The sequence below is a fragment of the Tachyglossus aculeatus genome, chromosome 22 (assembly GCF_015852505.1).
Source record: "Tachyglossus aculeatus isolate mTacAcu1 chromosome 22, mTacAcu1.pri, whole genome shotgun sequence".
Classification (NCBI taxonomy): Eukaryota; Metazoa; Chordata; class Mammalia; order Monotremata; family Tachyglossidae; genus Tachyglossus; species Tachyglossus aculeatus.
In genome coordinates this window covers 44111147-44131081 of record NC_052087.1, presented here as the reverse complement: position 1 = coordinate 44131081, position 19935 = coordinate 44111147, and the positions used below count along the sequence as shown (strand labels likewise).

Sequence of the window (19935 nt, the reverse complement as noted above, 5' to 3'; positions counted from 1 at the left end):
GAAGAAATCTCAGTACAAAGAGGGACAGGGCCTGTGTCTAATTCTTTCCCACCTGTAAAACTCTTTCCCAGCACTAAGCGGCAGGGAAACAGCATGGCCTAGTGGATAGAGCATGGGCCTGGGAGTCAGAAGGACTTGGGTTCTATTCCTGTCTTCACCACTTGTCTGCTGTGTGACCTTGGGCTAGTCACTTAAATACTCTATGCCTCAGTTACCTCATCTGTGAAATGGGGATTAAGACTGTGAGAGACAGGGACTGTGTACAACCTGATTATCTTTTATCTATCCTAGCACTTAGAACAGTACTTGACATACAGTAAGCACTCAACACTATTTAAAAAAACTAAGTACAGTGCTCTACACACAGTAAGCACCTAATAAATACTGTCTACTCTTTGACCTTGGGCATGTTACTTCATTTCTCTGTGCCTCAGTTACCTCATCTGTTAAATGGGGATTGAGACTGTGAGCTCCACATGGGACAGGGACTGTGTCCAACTCGATTTGCTGGTATTCACCCCAATGTTTAGTATAGGGCCTGGCACATAGTAAGCACTTAATAAATACCACAATTATTTATAGTGTAGCCATCATAAACTACTCCATTAGAACGTAATCTCTTTGTGGGCAGGGCATGTGCTTCTATCATACTTTCCAGGCACTTAATGGCATGCACAGCAACCAGTGAGCACTCAATAAATGCCACTGCTAATATCAATTAATTAATTAATTGATTAAATATCATTAAATATCATTAATATCAATGATATTTATTGAGCACTTACTTTGCACAGAACACTGTACTAAGCCCTTGGGAAAGTACAGTACAATAGAATTGGTAGACATGATCCCTGCCCACAAGTCGTTTATGGTCTACAGGGGGAGCCAGATGTTAAAATAAATTACAGAGAGGGGAAATAGTAGAGTATAATGAGATGGACATACGTGCTGTGAGGATCACTCCAATTCTCCTACTTCTGTCTCCGCGCCACGTCACAAAATTTCAAATTCTCCATCACAAACAAATACCCGTCAACGAGTATGGGGACCTAGTGGATCTGGTCATATCCTGTCAGCGGCTATATTAAGGGCCCACAGAAATTCCTCTCAAGATGCTTGGGAGTAACTTACTAAATGGGACCTTCCCTAGGCCTGCTGGGTGTTGTTGTAATGACATTGTAATTAAAATTTTTAAAAAATGACTGTCATTAGCAGCAGGGACCCTGGAGCCAATTCTTGCTGAGAAGCCATTTTAACCCTTTGGCACCCTGGGCTGAGGACAAAAACACAATCGACTGTTATCTTCAGGACTTCTTCCAGCCACGAGGCTCTGTGATGCCAGTGGACAAGGAACCGGGTCGTGACACAGAGTATGATGGCAGTTGATGGCCTATGTGCCAGCCCCAGGACTCTGTGATACCAATCGATGAGTTGTCAGGTCATGATGCAGAGGACGGTGACAATGATGGTGTAGTTTCAACCCCAGTGTTTCATGGGAGAAACAGAAGGCCTTTGGGTATCACCTTTTTTTTCTTCCTAGAGTATTTGTTAAATACTCACTATTTGCCAGGCACTGTACTAAGAACTGGAGTAGATAAAGGTTAATCAGGTTGAACATAGTCCATATCCCACATGGGGCTCAAAACTGAGTACTAATCTCAGCTCTGCCACTTACCTGTTGTGTAACCTTGGGCAAGTCACTTGAATTTCTCTGTGCCTCAGTTACCTAGACTATAAGTCCAGTGTGGGGAGGGATTGTCTCTATTTATTGCTGAATTGTACTTTCCAAGCGCTTAGTACAGTGTTCTGCACACAGTAAATGCTCAATAAATATGATTGAATGAATGAATGAACAAAATGGGGATTAAGACTAGGACACCCACTTGGGACAAGAACTATTTGCTTGTATCTACCCCCATGCTTTGCACAGTGCCTGGCACATAGTAAGCACTTTACAAATACCACAATTATCATTATTATATCATAATGATAATCCCCATTTTACAGATGAGTTAACTGGGACACAGAGAAATGAAGTGACACAGCAGACAAGTGACAGAGCCAGGATTAGAACCCAGGTCCTTCTGACTCCCAGGACTATGCTCTAGCCACTAGGCCACATGGCTTCTCCAGCAGCCTGTTCTGCTCCAAACCAAACAAAGTTGTTCAGGGTGGTCCCACCTTTTGGGGAGGGATTTTCACAGGGATCTTCCCTGCCTCTGAGAGGCGGATGGAGGGTTGGATTCCAGATTACTGATTTCCGATCAGGCCAGATCAACAAGGACCCAAAGAAACAATACCTCACCCACCCCACTGCTGAGTGCAGAATTCACACTGGAGAACCAGAAAACAAAATGTTATTGTTGAGAATCAGCATCATCAGGTAGCTCAGCAAACAAGAAACATTTCTGTGGACAAGGACAGGAAGGAGAAAAGCTCCAGCCATCTGCCATGTCAATGGAGATCTGTCCTTTGTTCCTTCACTGATGCAAACTGAGAACTGAGTACATAAAACCCATTTGGGATTTCTAACAGCAATAGCATTCATAGAATGCAAGCTCAACCATTAGTGTGAAAACTCCTTTTGGACAGAGAATGGTTTATTTGATGGTTTTGTACTTTCCCAGGTGCTTAGTACAGTGGACTGCTCAATAAAGGCTATTACTACTAAGAAAAACTCATCTGGGTTTTCCACTGGGCAGTTTGCCCATGGTGGGAGAAGGCAAGTAAAACTGATTTTTTTTGTTTGTTGTTGTGTGGCTTCAGAAATCATCTGGGAATTTCTGGATCTTTCTTGTCAAGTGGGTTTCCCCAAGTGTTTGTGTATTTACAGGTACCTGAACATGATATTCAGTGTTTGAGAATCCGAAAAGGGTTTGCATGGTATAACTGTGCATGATACAAAATTTTAGTCACGGATGACTGAAATTGAAGATATCACACATAATCAGAAAATCTAAGCCAGAAATTTCCATAATTCCACTTATGAATTTTTCTTCTCCCCAGAACTCACTGTCCTTTCCTATTTAATTAATTTTTAAGACCAACCTTGGAGAAACAGTGAATCCAACTGAAAAAAAACCATGAGGCAGTTTATATATCAGAGGTCTAAAATGTGACAAGAGTGGAGAGATAACAGCGTAAGTAGCTAAAAAGAAAGATTAAGGCAAATCATCGGGGTACTTTGTCCATTTAGACATTCCAACCTGTTCAGCAGAAAAGCAAGGAAAGTAAAACATAATCACTCCTGAGAACAAATGGAGATGCCATTCTGTCTCTCCATATTTTGCTCTCTGTTCCTATAGCTGTAAAATAAATTAAGTATAAATAAAGAGGGCAGGAGAAGAAATCTGGTGTCTCAAGGTTTGTTTTGGGGAGAGGTGGATCAGATGGCAGTGACTCTTCTCTTCCAACTCATACGAAGCTCTCTTCCATGTTGGAGCATAGTAAGAAGGAATCTACAAGCCTGGGTTTGACTAGCTGCTGGAAATCAGAATCATCCAGGTCTGCAGGACAGATGACAGCAAGCCTTCTCAAGGCTGCCTGCAAAAGAAGATAAGTCATTTACTTTAATGTCTGTCTCCCTCACTATGGACAGCTCCTTGTCAACTCCTTGAGGGCAGGGATCCCATCAATCAACTGTTGCATTGTGTTCTCACAAGCACATAGTACAGTCCTTTGTATGCAGTAGGTACTCAGTAAATACCTCTGATGGTTAAGGAGTGCTGGAGTTACGATCAAGAAAATACCTGGACTTCCTGATGTGCTATCTTGTTCCCGATTCTCTTTTTTATACTACTCATCTCTTTTGTGTATACCGCTTGTCTCATCTTTTATACTGCTCGGGTCAATACAACTCTGCTATACTGTACTCTCCCAAGCACTTAGGACAGTTCTCTGCACACAGTAAACACTCAATACATTAATTGACTGATTGATGAAGTGATTTTGCCCTCATGGCCCCCAGCTCATTGTGGGCAGGGATGTGTCTGTTGTGTTGTACTTTCCCAAACACTTAGTACAGTGCTCTGCATGCAGTAAATACTCAATAAATGTGACTGATTGATTGATCATGGCATTCACATGAGCTAGAGAGGGGCAGGTGTTCTAATCCCAGAACTTTTACAGAAGGATGAACTGGAATCCAGATATGTTGAGCAACTTGCTGGGAATTGAGCCAGGATTAGAACCCAGGTTCCCTAATTCCCAGAGCTGTGTACTTCCTCTTCCTCCTCCTCCTCCTCCTTGTACTCTTCCTACTACTAACTGTAGTATTTGTTAGGCACTTACTATGTGTTAGCCACTATATCAAGCGCTGGATTAGCGCAAGATAATCAGGTCCCACATGGGGCTCACAGCATAAGTAGGAGGGAGAAAGTCAGTCAGTCAGTCAGTCATATTTATTGAGCGCTTACTGTGTGTCGAGCAATGTACTAAGCACTGGGGAGAGTACAATATAATGACAAACAGACACATTCCCTGCCCAGAATGAGCTTACAGTCTAGATGGGGAGACACATGAGGATAAATAAATTACAGATATGCAAACAAATGCTGTAGGACTGGGAAGGCGGGATGAATAAAGGGAGCAAGTCACAGGACAACGGAAGGGAGAGAGAGAAGAGCAAAAGAGGACTTAATCAGAGAAGGCCTCTTGGAAGAGATGTACCCTCAATAAGGCTTTGAATGAGGGGAGAGACACTGTCTGTCAGATCTGAGGAGGGAGGGTGTTCCAGGCCAGAGGCAGGTCGTGGGTGAAATAGGCGAGATTAAGGTACGGTGAGAAGGCTGGCATTATAGGAGCCAAGCAGCATGTCTCAGTGGAAAGAGCCCAGGATTTGGAGTCAGAGGTCATGGGTTCAATTGCCAGCTGTGTGACTTTGGGCAAGCCACTTCATTTCTCTGGGCCTCAGTTACCTCATCTGTGAGACAACCTGATCATCTGGTATCCTCCCCAGCGCCTAGAACAGTGCTTTGCACGTAGTAAGCACTTAATAAATGTCATCATTATTATTACTATTAAGTGTGCTGGGTAAGCTGTAGTAGGAGAGTAGGAGTAGTAGTAGGAGATTTGTGGTCTGTCATAAGGGAGAGAGTGCATGGGGCAAAAGGGAGAACGTCAGCAAGAGGTCGGAGCAGGGAGAGAATTAAGCACAATGAGTGTGCTGATCTGAGAGGAATGGGAAGAGTGTGAGTTGGGGTCTATGAGAAGCAGGGCGGCCTAGTGGAAAGAGCCCGGGCCACTGAGCCAGAGGACCTGGATTCCAACACCGGCATTGACTCCCCATTTCACAGATGAGGGAACTGAGGCAAAGAGAAGTGAAGAGACTTGCCCAAGGTCACAGACCAGACAAAGGGTGGAGTAGGGATTAGAAACGCAGGTCCTCTAACACTCAGATCCGTACACTTTCCGGTAGGCCACACTGCTTCTTACACTAGGGAGTACTGCTTCCCCAAATCGGGTTCTGGTCCACGGAGGCCTTAGAAATAGGCCTCTTGTGCAGTGTGAGGTTGCTAGGGAAGGCAAAGAGGGAAAACACAAAGGTGACTTCCTATAAAGCCAAGATAAACTCCTTCCCTCAGAATATCCAGATCTCTGGGCTGCTTGGGCTTCTTCCCAGACCTGACAGAACAGCCTTTTCCCAAAAGCAGTGGCCTCGGGAGCCAAGAATGTAGCAGGCTCAAGGGTCATTTCAGACTGAAAAATCACTAGGCTCTCAAGGAGACTGAACTCGTGAGCAGGGAACTTGCCTCCTACCTCTGTTGTAAAGTACCCTCCCAAGAGCTTAGAACACTGCTGTTCTCATGGTTAGCACTCAGTAAATGTCTCTGATTGACTGAGTGAGAGAGTGCCAGAAACTAGAAGGAAGTTTTCCCACAAGTGGAGAGGGCTGATCTAAATGTCAGTCTGAGTTTGGGTTGCCTGTTTTAGGTTGGAAGCCCCTGGTGGGCAAGAAATGGGTCAATTCATTGCCTTGTCAGTCAAACACTGGCCACAAATGGGCCCTTTTGGATCACAAGGGGAATGGGAAGGAGGAGAAGCAGTGGAAGACTAGAAGGAGAAGGAAGAGGAAAAAGAGGAAGAGGAGAAAAAGGAGGACGAGAAAGAGAAGGAGAAAGAAGAGTGACAACTTCTTGGTTCCACAGTTTATTCATTTATTAGGGAAGCAGCGTGGCTCAGTGGAAAGAGCACAGGCTTTGGAGTCAGAGGTCAGGGGTTCATATCCCAGCTCCGCCACTTGTCATCTGTGTGACTTTGGGCAAGTCACTTAACTTCCCTGTGCCTCAGTTCCCTCATCTGTAAAATGGGGATTAAGACTGTGAGCCCCCAGTGGGACAACCTGATCACCTTGTAACTTCCCCAGCGCTTAGAACAGTGCTTTGCACATAGTAAGTGCTAAATAAATGCCATTATTATTATTATTATTATTATTGTTCATCTGCAAAATGGGGATTCAATACTTATTCTCCCTCTCTTCTAGACTGTGAGCCCTGTGTGGCACAGGAACTGTATCCAACCTGATTATCTTGTAACTAATCCCCATGTGTAGTAAAGTGCTTGGCACATAGTAAGTGCTTAACAAATTCCATAATTATTTGGTATTCTGTGCCTCAGTTACTTCATCTGTAAAATGAGAATTAAGACTGTGTCCAACCTGGTTGGTTTTTATCTACCCCAGCATTTAGTACAGTGCCTGGCACAGAGTAAGTACCTAAAAAATATCATAAAAATTATTTATTATTAGTACAGTTATAGAGAAACATCATGGCCTAGTGGATAGAGCCTGAGCCTGGGAGTCACAAGGACCTGAGTTTTGACACTATCTCTTCCGCTTGTCTATGTGACTTTGGACAAGGTGCTTAACTTCTCTGTGCCTCAGTTTCCTTAACTCTAAAATGGGGACTAAGACTGTGAGCCCCATGTGGGACAGGGACTGTGTCCAACCTACCTTGTATCTGCCCAGTGCTTAGTACAGTGCCTGGCACATAGCAAGTGCTTAACAAATGCGACCAAAAAAATAGGAGGAAGAAGTAGAGGAGGAAGAAAAAGAGGGGGATAATAAGGAAGAGGAGGAAGAAAAAGAGGGGGATAATAAGGAAGAGGAGGAAGAGCTCAAGGAAAGAGGAGATGGTGGAGGAGGAGGTGATGGAGAAGGAGGAGGCAAATGAGGAAGAGGAGGTGAAAGGAGGAAGACAGAGGTGACAATGAAGATGGGGTGAAGACACTCACCAGACAGGCCACGAGCACGGAATCACTGCTGTTCCTCTCTGAGGGTGATCGACACAGCTCTGTGAGACGAGGCAGACCTAGGATAACACAGCACAAACACTTATCTCCCTTATCGGAGAGATCCCGTAGGAAGGATCCCGACCAGTTACTTGGCTCAGCCTCTTCCACACCCAAGGTTTCCCTCTATAGCACCAAATGCCAGTTCTCCCAGGATAATGGCTCCTTCTCAGCCTTCACCATAGAAATCCTTGACCTCCTCGCAGACCGCCCTGCCTCAGACCTTTCCCCTCTCCAGTTCATAGTTCAGGATACTGCCTGGATCATTTTTCAAAAGTAAAAAGTCTGCACGTGTCTCCCCACTTCCCCCAAAGTGCCAGTGGTTGTTCATCCCTCTCTGCATCAAGCAGAAACTCCCAACATTTGTTTTAAAGTCACTTACTCTGCCCTCCCTCCTACCTATCCACTCTTTTCTCCCACTCCCCCCAGCTTGCAAGCCACGTGCCAGAAAAATGAAACTGAATCCCTTTCTTCAAGGAGCCTACAAGCATCAAGTCAATGGAAAAGAAGCAATTCCAACGTGACCAACTACTTGGAAAAGCACCTCAGTTTGGAAAACTTCTTAAAAAGCCTGAATGACCTAGCAAAATTAGAGGAGAACACCCGTGATATATTCAAACCTAATTTTGCTCGGTTCTCTGAACTAGTCTCAGACCCAATTATTTCAGAAAATTGCCTTTCTTCAGTGAGGCAGATTTGCATCAGGATTTTTTAGCTAAGGGGGAGATGGATTTCACCTCCATTTCCTCTGGTCTGTGTTTGTGAGGCATGCACTGCTGCTTCTTGGTTTGCCTTCTGCAGCCTTCCTGTGGCAGATAGGGGCATGGAATAGGTGGACAAGGGGGTACTCGACCAGCTAGAAATTGGCTTAAATTACAGTGTGAGAGATACAGGCTGCACATTTGACTACATTTGACTTTCATATTCATTCACTTTACATAAATCTGCTCAGGCAGAAGGAGGGAATGGCACCCTGGGTGACTCAAGAAAACAGACATTTCCCCACAAGTATTATTCCTGGAATAACCTGGGTTCTAATCCCGGGCTCAGCCACTTGCCTGCTGTTTGACCTTGGGCATGTCACTTCACTTCTCTTGGCTGCAGTTTCCTCATCTGTAAATGGGGATTCAATGCCTGTTCTCCCTCCTTCTTAGACTATGAGCCCCTTGTGGGACAGAGACTGTGACCTCTATGATTAACTTGCATCTACCCCAGTACTTAGAAAAGTGTTTGAGCACATGGTAATTGCCTGTCCTCTCCCTGACTTTCCCATCACTGTGGATGGCACTACCATCCTTCCCATCTCACAAGCCCACAACCTTGGTGTCATCCAGAAGCAGCATGGCTCAGTGGAAAGAACACGGGCTTTGGAGTCAGAGGTCATGGGTTCAAATCCCGGCTCTGCCACTTGCCAGCTGTGTGACTTTGGGCAAGTCACTTAACTTCTGTGCCTCAGTTACCTCATCTATAAAATGAGCATTGAGACTGTGAGCCCCACATGGGACAACCTGATCCCCTTGTAACCTTCCCAGCACTTAGAACAGTGCCTTGCACATAGTAAATGCTTAATAAATGTCATTATCATTACTATTATTATTATTATTATCCTTGACTCTGCTCTCTCATTCACCCCGCATATCCAATCCATCACTAAAAGCTGCCAGTCTCACTTCCACAACATTACCAAGATCTGCCCTTTCCTCTGCATCCAAACCGCTACCTTGCTGGTTCAGTCTCTCATCCTATCCTGACTCGATTACTGCATCAACCTCCTTTCTGATCTCCCATCCTCCTGTCTCTCCCCACTTCAGTCTATACTTCACTCTGCTGCCCAGATTATCTCTGTACAGAAACACTCTGGGCATGCTACTCCCCTCCTCAAAAATCTCCAGTGGTTGCCTGCCAACCTTCGAATCAAACAAAAACTCCTCACCCTCGGCTTCAAGGCTCTCCATCACCTCACCCCTTCCTACCTCACCTCCCTTCTCTCCTTCTACAGCCCAGCCCGTACACTGCACTCCTCTGCCGCTAACCTCCTCACTGTGCCTCATTTTCGCCTGTTCCATTGTCAACCCCTGGCCCACGTCCTTCCCCTGGCCTGGAATGCCCTCCCTCCACACATCCACCAAACCACCTCTCTTCCTCCCTTCAAAGCCCTATCGAGAGCTCACCTCCTCCAGAAGGCCTTCCCAGACTGAGCCCCCCTTTTTCCTCTTCTCCTCCTCCCCTCCCCATTGCCCCCTGACCCTACCTCCTTCCCCTCCCCACGGCACTTGTATATATTTGTACAAATTTATTACTCTATTTTATTTGTACATATTTACTATATTTATTCTAATAATGATGTATAAATAGCTATAATTCTATTTATTCTGATGATATTGACACCTATCTACTTGTTTTGTTTTGTTGTCTGTCTCCTCCTTCTAGACTGTGAGCCCATTGTTGGGTAGGGACCATAGCTATACGTTGCCGATTTGTACTTCCCAAGCACTTAGTACAGTGCTCTGTACACAGTAAGCACTCAATGAATATGATTAAATGAATGAATGGTTAACAAATGCAATGATGGTGATGATGATGATGATAATAATAATAATGCAGAGGGAAAGACTAGGTGGGAGACATAGACCCAACCATTTCCACCTTGTTTCCCTTCAGTGAAAGGGAAGCCCACCCACTCTGCCTGGAAGAGATAAGGGCAGGAAAAGAAATCTTTTTGAGATGGAGCTGCCTCTGAATTTTGCCCTTTCCAGCCTGGACTATCTGTTGCTGGAAGTCACCAAGGCCTAGCATAATCCCATTATTGGGCATTATTGACTGTATATTGAGCACTGACCATGGGCTATGAACGAGGGTGGCTATAAGATCATCAGGACAGACAAGGGTTATGACTGCTCTCCTTGGACTCTCTCTGCTCCCATCAGCGATTCCTGCCTCCCCCTCGGGGACCACCCCAAAGAGCACCATTGACTTCATTCCCCAGTCACCCTGGCGACCAACTCAGAGCTGCGGTCTCTCTTACAGCGGAGCCTGATGGCCTCCCAGGCCACGTCAGGGTCACGGCTGAGGCGGGCGAGGGTTACGGCGGCTTTCTGTTGGACACGTTCACAGGCAGCAATTTCCACTGGGCTCCCAGAGGGGGACTTCTCAGACAGCATTTGCACCAGGATCTGGACACCTTGGCCGGAAGCAAATATTGTTGCAAGTCCAGAAAAACACACACACACACACAAAAAAAAAAAAAAAAAAACTGTGCAAAGCACTACTCTAAGTTCTTAGGAGAGCACAGTGCAACAAAATTAGCAGATACATCCCCTGCCCATAATAAGCTTACAACGACAAAACATGGGGTCAGCTGCTCCCTCTCTCCTGCCATTTTGATCCAGACCCCTTCAGTTCCAGATCACATCCTCAAAGAAGGGCCCTGGGAGTAGGGGACAAACCATGTTGGGTTATTTTATTTTATCTATTTGGATCTTTCTAGCTCTCATCAGAATATGATGGTCTGAATCCACTCAGAACTGCATTCAATCCTGTTAACTTCAAACTAATATGAAGACACAAGGCTGGCTGAGTCATTCCTGGTTCTATAATCAGTTTTGGCTCCAGAATATCCTGAAAGAAAGGTAGGAAACATTGGACAACTTTGGTGCTAATGTGCTATAAGTCTTCTTCCCACTTGCCATAAATTACTTGAATTACAATTAGCAGTTTATAGATGAATTTGCCCCTATAAATCAATAAATTAATCAATGGTATTTATTGAGTTCATACTATGTGCAGAGCATCATCATCATCATCATCAATCGTATTTATTGAGCGCTTACTATGTGCAGAGCACTGTACTAAGCGCTTGGGAAGTACAAATTGGCAACATATAGAGACAGTCCCTACCCAACAGTGGGCTCACAGTCTAAAAGGGGGAGACAGAGAACACACCAAACATACTAACAAAATAAAATAAATAGAATAGATATGTACAAATAAAATAAATAAATAGAGTAATAAATATGTACAAACATATATACATATATACAGGTGCTGTGGGGAAGGGAATGAGGTAAGATGGGGGGATGGAGAGAGGGACGAGGGGGAGAGGAAGGAAGGGGCTCAGTCTGGGAAGGCCTCCTGGAGGAGGTGAGCTCTCAGCAGGGCCTTGAAGGGAGGAAGAGAGCTAGCTTGGCGGATGAGCAGAGGGAGGGCATTCCAGGCCCGGGGGGATGACGTGGGCCGGGGGTCGATGGCGGGACAGGCGAGAACGAGGTACGGTGAGGAGATTAGCGGCGGAGGAGCGGAGGGTGCGGGCTGGGCTGTAGAAGGAGAGAAGGGAGGTGAGGTAGGAGGGGGCGAGGTGATGGAGAGCCTTGAAGCCCAGGGTGAGGAGTGAGCACTGTACTAAGCACTTGGGAGAGCACATGGAACAGAATTAGCAGACACATTCCCTGCCCAAATTAGCTTATGGAGATTAATATAATGAAGCAGCCCAGGCTTGAGAGTCAGAGGATATGGGTTCTAATCCCAGCTCCACCACTTGTCTGCTGTGTGACCTTGGGCAAGTCACTTCATATCTCTGTGCCTCAGTTACCTCATCTGCAAACTGGGGATTAAGACTGTGAGTCCCATGTGGGACAACCTGATTACCTTGTACCTACCTCAGCTCTTAGAACAGAATTTGGCAAATAGTAAGCACTTAAATACCATCATCATTATTTTGATTAATAATATTAGTAAATAAACTAAGGATACGTACATAAGTGCTGTGAGGCTGAGGGAGAGATGAATAAAGGGAGCCAATCCAAGTTCAAGGGTGATGCAAAAGGGAGTTGGAGTAGAGGAAATGAGGATTTAGACAGGAAAGTCCTCTTGGAGGAGATGTGCCTTCAATAGGGCTTTGAACGAGGGGGAGACCAATTGTCAGATATATGGAGGAGGGCATTCTAGGCCAGAGGCAGGACGTGTGTGAGAGGTCAGAGGCGAGATAGATGAGATTGAGATACGAGAGTAGGTTGGCATTAGTGGAGCAAAGTGTGCAGGTTAGGTTGCAGTAGGAGAGCAGTGAGGTAAGATAGAAAGGGGTAAAGTGATTGAATGCTTTAAAGCCAAGGAGTTTCTGTTTGATACAGCGGTAACTGGACAACCACTGGAGGTTCCTCAGAAGTGGGGAAACATGGACTGAAGATTTTTTTTAGAAAAGCGATCAGATCTTATCGTAGTAACCTAAACTTCATTCAGAATAATAATAATGGTATTTTTAAAGCACTTACTATGTGCCAAGCACTGTTCTAAGCACTGGGGAGATACAAGCTGATCAGGTTGCCCCATGGGGGGCTCACAGTCTTCACCCCCATTTGACTGATGAGGGAACCGAAGCACAAAGAAGTGAAGTGACTTGCCCAAAGTCACCTAGCTGACCAGTGGCAGGGTCGGGATTAGAACCCACGACCTCCAACTCCTAAGCCCGTGATCCTTCCACTGAGCCACACTGCATCTCCAATAATAATAATGAATCTCAGATGAGGCATTCTCTTTTTTCTGATATTTGTTCAGCACTTACTAGGTGCCAGGCACTGTACTAAGCACTGAGGTGGAGATGAACAAATCTGCTTGGACACAGTTCCTGTCCCAGGTGGGGCTCACAGTCTCGTTTTCCATTTTACACATGAAGTAACTGAGGCCCAGGGAAGTGAAGTGACTTGCCCAAGGTCACACAACAGACAAGTGGGGGAGCCAGGATTAGAACCTGTGACCTTCTGACTCCCAGGACCATGCTCTAGCCACTACACCACTCCATCCAGCCTCGGATAGTATCGACAAGCTTCCAAACAGATGAATCCAGACCACGTTGTCATGTCCCACTGTAGTATTTATTCCTTTATTCAAGGCTAATGTGTGGCCTCTTCAAATGATGTTGCAAGACTGGGGTGGCAGGGAGATAGCTGGAGAGGGTGGGCAGTGGTGGGACAAAAAAGGCTGTCAGGGAGAGACAGGTGCTGCCCATCAGAGAAAGGGCACAACCCATGCTAGAAGGGAGATGATGATGATGAGGATGGTATTTGTTAAGCACTAACTATGTGCCAAGCACTGTTCTAAGCACTGAAGTAGATACAAGATAATCAGGTTGTCCCATGTGGGGCTCACAGTCTTAATCCCCATTTTACAGATGAGGTAACTCAGGCACGGAGAAGTTAAGTAACTTGCCCAAAGTCACGCAGTTGATAAGTGGTGAAGCCAGGAATAGAACCCATGACCTCTGATCCCAAGCCTGGGCTCTTTCCACTAAGCCACACTGATTCTCTAGAGAGAGAGTGGGAGAGGAGGGATGAGAACTCCGGGAGCATTGATAGGGGAGGAGGCCAGAGAGAGAGCCACACATTTGTCTTGATTAAAGGAACAATCAATAATGACGTTCTGGTCTGGATTCATCTGTTTGGATGTCAATAATATCCAAGGGAGGAAGGAATGACACGGTGTACAGAGCACTGACCTGGGAGTCAGAAGGTCATGGGTTCTAAACCTGGCTCCGCCACTTATCATCTATGTGGCCTTGGGCAAGTCACTTCATATCTCTGTGCCTCAGTTACCTCATCTGTAAAATGGGGATTGAGACTGTGAACCCCAAGTGGGATAATCTGATTACCTTGTATTTACCCCAGTGCTTAGACCAATGCTTGGCACATTGTACGTGCTTAACAAATACCATAATTATTATCTATGGGTCTCGGTTACCTCATCTGCAAAATGGAAAATGAGACTGTGAGCTCCAACTGGGACAGGAACTGTGTCCGAGCCAATTTGCCAGTTTCCACCCAAGCCCTTAGTACAGTGCCTGGCACATAGTAAGAGCTAAACAAATATCAGAAAAAAGAGAATGCCTTGTCCACAGCCTCAGGAAAGAAGACTGCAACCAGTTCCTTGCCTAGGAGCAGAAGGGTTCTGATGGATCTATCTACTTGTTTTGTTTTGTTGTCTGTCTCCCCCTTCTAGACTGTGAGCCCATTGTTGGGTAGGGATTGTCTATCAGTTGCCAAATTGTATTTTCCAAGGGCTTAGTCCAGTGCTCTGCACACATTTAGCGCTCAATAAATACGATTGAATGAATGAATGAATGATCTCAAATTCTTGCCCCAAATCTGGAACATCCAACAACCAATGAACCAACCAATATCCATGCTGTGTTAACAGAGTAGACTGACCCTGAATCTGGATGCTGAGCTCTGAGACAAAGTTTAGATCAACCACACCTTCCAAACCTTCCTGGATGGTTTAGCTGAGAATAGCAAACATAATTGGGGAATTTTTCTGGCTACCCAGTCAGCTTAAGCCTGGGAAAAAGAGATGCTTGGCTTTTGGGGTTTCTGGCCAGATTAGCCTCTAGACTGTGAGCTCCATTTTTTATGGTATTTATTAAGTGCTTACTATGTGTCGAACACTGTTCTAAGCACTGGGGCAGGTACAAGGTAATTAGGCAAGATAAAGTCTCTGACCCACATGGGGCTCACAGTCTAAGTAGGAGGGACAACAGGTATAACAATAATAATGCTGGCATTTGTTAAGCACTTACTATGTGCAAAGCACTGTTCTAAGTGCTGGGGAGGATAAGGTGATCATGTTGTCCCACATGGGGCTCACAGTCTTAATCCCCATTTTACAGATGAGGCAACTGAGGCTCAGAGAATTTAAGTGACTTGCCCAAGATTACACAGCAGACATGTGGGGGAGCAGGGATTAGAACCCATGACCTATGACTGCCAAGCCTGTGCTCTTTCCACTGAGCCTGCTTTGCACATAGTAAGCACTCATGTTAATGTTAATGCCATCATTAACAGGTATCTGATCCCCATTTTACAGTTAGGGAAACTGAGGGACAGAAGAGTTAGGTGACTTGCTCAAGGTCACACAGCAGGCAACTAACAGAGCCAGGATTAGAACCCAGGTCCTTGTGGACAGGAAACATATCTACTAACTGTTGTAGTGTACTCTCCTAAGTGCTTGGTACAATACTTGGTACAATACAGTAAGTACTCAATAAATATCATTGATTGATTGACCACACCTCTGCCCTGGTTCCCCAAGTCTCCTTCCAAGAGATCTCCACTGAGAAGGGCAACCCATGAACTAGGCCTCTTCAAATACCCGAGTATTTCCCAAGCCATCAGCAGCCTGTCTCCATGGGACACCAGTCTGAATGTAAATCTCTTTTATTGTCTGCACTGTCACAGGGCGGAGGCCCATAAATCCCTGATTATATGGAGGGAAATCAAGCCTGGCCATCCATCATCACACATCCCCAACCTGCTCTTACGGGAACAGATGGGTACGTAGATCTTCCTGCCTCCTGTTTGGCCAGCTGTGGTCAAATCCAACAGATTCTCAATTCCAGAATGGATAAACTTTCTAGGTAACAGCTTGGCCTAGTGGAAAAAGCAAAGGCCTGGGAGTCCTGGGTTCCTTGTGATTCTGTACGCTCATTGTGGGCAGGGAATGTGTCCGCTTATTGTTGTATTGTACTCTATAAAGTGCTTAATACAGTGTTTTAATAATAATTGTAGTATTCATTAAGTGATTAGTATGTACCAAGCACTGTACAAATCAACAGGTTGGCCATAAGCAAAGTGGGTTGGACACAGACCTTGTCCCATGTGGGGCTCACAGTCTCAATCCCCAGTTTACAAATGAGGTAACTGAGGCACAGAGAAGTAAAGTGACTTGCCCAAGATCTTGCAGCAGAGCCAGGAGAAGAACTCATGACCTGCTGACTCCCAGGCCCATGCTCTATCCACTACGCCATGCTTCTACTTTACGAATGAAGTCACTTCATTTCACTGTGCCTCAGTCACTTCATCTGTAAAATGGGGATTAAAACCATGAATGCTATATAGGACAGGGAATGTGTCCACCCCGATTATCCTATAGCACAGTTATGGCACACCATGAGCGCTTAACATATGCCACTGAAAAAGAAAAACAAAAACAAAAAAAGGCACTGAAGAATCCTGACTGATCATTTTCAGCAAAGAGTACAATACTACGATGTCTAATCCAATCAACTACAAATAGCATTCTCTGCCTTGTTACCTCAGGTGGCACAGAAAGGTTTCAATTATTAGGTCATTTACATAATTAACACAAAATAATAATCTCTCCCAATTAGTAACAGTGTCTTGGCAGCAAATAAGGGGAGAGGGAGAGAGGGAGAGAGGGGGAGAGAGAGAGAGAGAGAGAGAAAGAGAGAGAGAGAGAGAGAGAGAGAGAGAGAGAGAGAGAGAGAGAGAGAGAGAGATGTTCACACACAAATCATGGAAGCAGCCCACCCAAGCTCTCCCTTTTCCTCTCTGCACCTCATTAGTATCTCTGGTTTCTAACCAGTAGCTAATTGTTACCACATTATCCCGACTGAGGAAATCATTCCACAGGAACTGAGTGTTTCTGCTCACTGCCCGGAGGCAGCTGTTTCTGGGAGAAGCTAGCAGCAGCAGCAACAGCAGCCTGGCCCAGTGAAAATAGCACGGGCTTGGGAGTTCGAGGACCTGAGTTTTAATCCCCCCTCCGCCATTTGTCTGCTGCGTGACCTTGTGCAAATGGCTTAACTTCTCTGTGCCTTGGTTTCCTCACTGTAAAATGGGGAATAAATCCTATTCCCTCTTTACTTAGACCGTGAGTCTCATGTGGACAGGAACTGTGTCCAACCTGATTATCTTCTATTTACTCCAGCGCTTAATACAGTGCTTGGCATTTTCATTCATTCATTCAATCATATTTATTGAGTGCTCACTGTTTGCAGAGCACTGTACTAAGCACTGCGCTTGGGAAGTACAAGTTGGCAACATATAGAGATGGTCCCTACCCAACAACGGGCTCACAGTCTAAAAGGGGGAGACAGACAACAACAACAAAAAAAATGTGGACAGGTGTCAAGTCATCAGAATAAATAGAAGTAAAGCTAGGTGCATATCATTAACAAAATAAAATAAATATAATAGTAAATATGTACAAGTAAAATACATAGACCAATAAATCTGTACAAACATACATACAGGTGCTGTGGGGAGGGGAAGGAGGTAGGGCCGGGGGGATGGCGAGGGGGAGAGGAAGGAGGGGGCTCAGTCTGGGAAGGCCTCCTGGAGGAGGTGAGCTCTCAGTAGGGCCTTGAAGGGAGGGAGGGAGCTAGTGTGGCAGATGTGCGGAGGGAGGGCATTCCAGGCCGGGGGAGGACGTGAGCCGGGGGTCGATGGCGGGACAGGCGAGAACGAGGCACAGAGAGGAGGTAAATGGCAGAGGAGCGGAGGTTGTGGGCTGGGCTGTAGAAGGAAAGAAGGGAGGTGAGGTAGGAGGGGGTGAGGGGGTGGAGAGCCTTGAAGCCGAGAGTGAGGAGTTTTTGCCTGATGTGTAGGTTGACTGGTAGCCACTGGAGATTTTTGGGGAGGGGAGTAACATGCCCAGAGCGTTTCTGCACAAAGATGATACACAGAGTAAGCACTTAATAAATACCATTGTCATTATCCTTATTACCCTTATTATTATTATTATTATTATTATTATTATTATTATTGTTAAGGAGCAATGACCAGTCCCAGCACTGGGAGTCTTGACTTCTAATTCTTTGAAGTTGTTTTGGAGCCCATTGCAGGACAGGGAGCCGATCCTCTTGAACCCCTATTTCCTCTGTCAGGTTTATCCCCCTTGACCCACGTCACTTTTCCTCTCCTTCCTCCCTACCCCTGCCCCTGTTTCATCAGTGTGAACTTTAGGCTGCAAAGGCTGCATCTCAGCATGGATGCTGAGGAAATGATTCAGAGCCTGAAGAGGATGAGGGTCGAGCATCACCAAACTGCCCCCTCAACCCCTCCGCTGTACAGCCAATGCCGACCAGAGTCATTCTGAGGTGTGACCATACTAGGCAACTAGTAGGCTGGTGGGACCCCCCAGATTGGTGATCTCTCTCCAAGCTGCATGTGTGCATGTCCCTTTTCCCTCCACTCACCATAGGTAGGCAAGCTCCTGGAGAAATTCCCTCCTGTTCCCCCAATCCTAATAGAATGGCACCACTGTCCACATAAGGGGACCTGGAGTTTGGAAGGAAATAGCATCTAATCAAAGTAATTTCCTGTTTAAATCCTGCAAGTAACAGGGATTGCCCCAAGCCACCATCCCTCTAGAGTATAAGCTCAACATGGGCAGGGAACAAATCTACCAACTCTGTTGTTATATTGTACTCTCCCAAGCCTTTAGAACATGTCTTGTCTTGTCTTATGCCGTCGAGTGGTTTCCAACTCATAGCAACACCACAGACACATCTCTCCCAGAACACCCTGCTCTCCATCTACAATCATTCTGGTAGTGTATCCATAGAGTTTTCTTCGTAAAAATACGGAAGTGGTTTACCATTGCTGTCTTCCATGCATTAAACTCGAGTCTCTGCCCTTGATTCTCTCCCATGCCTCAGCTGCCCAGAACAAGTGAGTTTTAACTTGTAGCAGATTGCCTTCCACTCGCTAGCCGCTGGCCAAGCTAGGAATGGAATGGGTTGGCCTCTGCTTGACTCTCCCTCCTGTAGCCGAGACTGGTAGAGCACTGGAAACTCTCCAGGTACGACCTTGAGAGGGGTTAATATATGTCTACTGACTCCATTATACTGTACTCTCTCAAGCGCTTAGTACCATGCTCTGCACACAGTAGGTGCTCAATAAATTCCATTGACTGATTGATTGGTCTTGAGCATCCACAAAGGGCCCAGCCCCACCCACAATAAAAGGCATTCCACTACATACCATTTTCCTGGATAATTTCCAAAGTGCACTGGTCTAGGATGGACATGTTTGCCAATATGGTCACTATCTGAAAATGATAATATAGAAGAAAGTGTCACCGTTACCAGTGTTGGGTGTCAGAAAGTTTTCCTGAATTAGCTGGCCTAGAGGGAACACTGGAGCCAAGGTTGGGAGATTGTAGGGTTGAGAAGGTTTAGGAGGCAAGATGAATAATTCTGTTTTGGACATACTAAATTTAAAGTGCTGGTAAGAGAAGTGAGATTGTATTGTATTCTCCCAAATGCTTAATACAGTGCTCACACACAGTAAGTGCTCACTAAATACCATTGACTGACTATTTGCAAATAAGGAGAGGTCAAGCTTGGAACGGCAGGCTGTGGAGTGGTTCAAAATTATGTTGGTGGAAGACATTTCTCAAGAGAATGAGGGTAAAGAGAGAAGAGTTCAGTTCCAGGACAAAGCCCTGTGTGATAACTGCCATTGATGTATACTTTCATTCATTCATTCAATCATATTTATTGAGCACTTACTGTGTGCATAGTACTGTACTAAGTGATTGGGAGAGTACAGTATAACACAGCACTTATGTACATATCCCTATCTATAATTTAATTAATGTCTGTCTCCCCCACAAGATCCTTTAGGACTGGGATCGTGTCTACCAACTCTTTTGTACTGGACTCTTTCAAGTGCTTTGTTCAGTGCTCTGCACACAGTAAGTGCTCAATGTTGGTCAACAGAATCAAAAACAACCGAGGTCAAGGAGGATTATGATGTTAACGGTCTTTGTTTAGCACTTGCTATTGCAGAGCACAGTACTAAGTGCTGGGATAGATCCAAGAGAACCAGATTGGATCCGGTCCCTGACACACATAAG

General features: G+C 45.5%; 1 protein-coding gene and 1 non-coding gene across 2 annotated transcripts in view; both read right to left on the bottom strand.

Annotated features, from left to right (window-relative positions):
• Nucleotides 1-3071: 3071 nt before the first annotated feature.
• The window catches only part of INSC (INSC spindle orientation adaptor protein), a 114002-nt gene continuing 97138 nt past the window's right edge, over nucleotides 3072-19935 (bottom strand). Inside the window, 4 exon segments of the mRNA XM_038764801.1 lie at nucleotides 3072-3543; nucleotides 7231-7307; nucleotides 10313-10468; nucleotides 19059-19125. Coding sequence (XP_038620729.1) covers nucleotides 3415-3543; nucleotides 7231-7307; nucleotides 10313-10468; nucleotides 19059-19125 — 429 coding nt within the window. The 3' untranslated portion in view covers nucleotides 3072-3414.
• LOC119944196 lies at nucleotides 18757-18894 on the bottom strand. Its single transcript, XR_005455696.1, has one exon. It is a non-coding gene; the product is annotated as a small nucleolar RNA SNORA7 (small nucleolar RNA).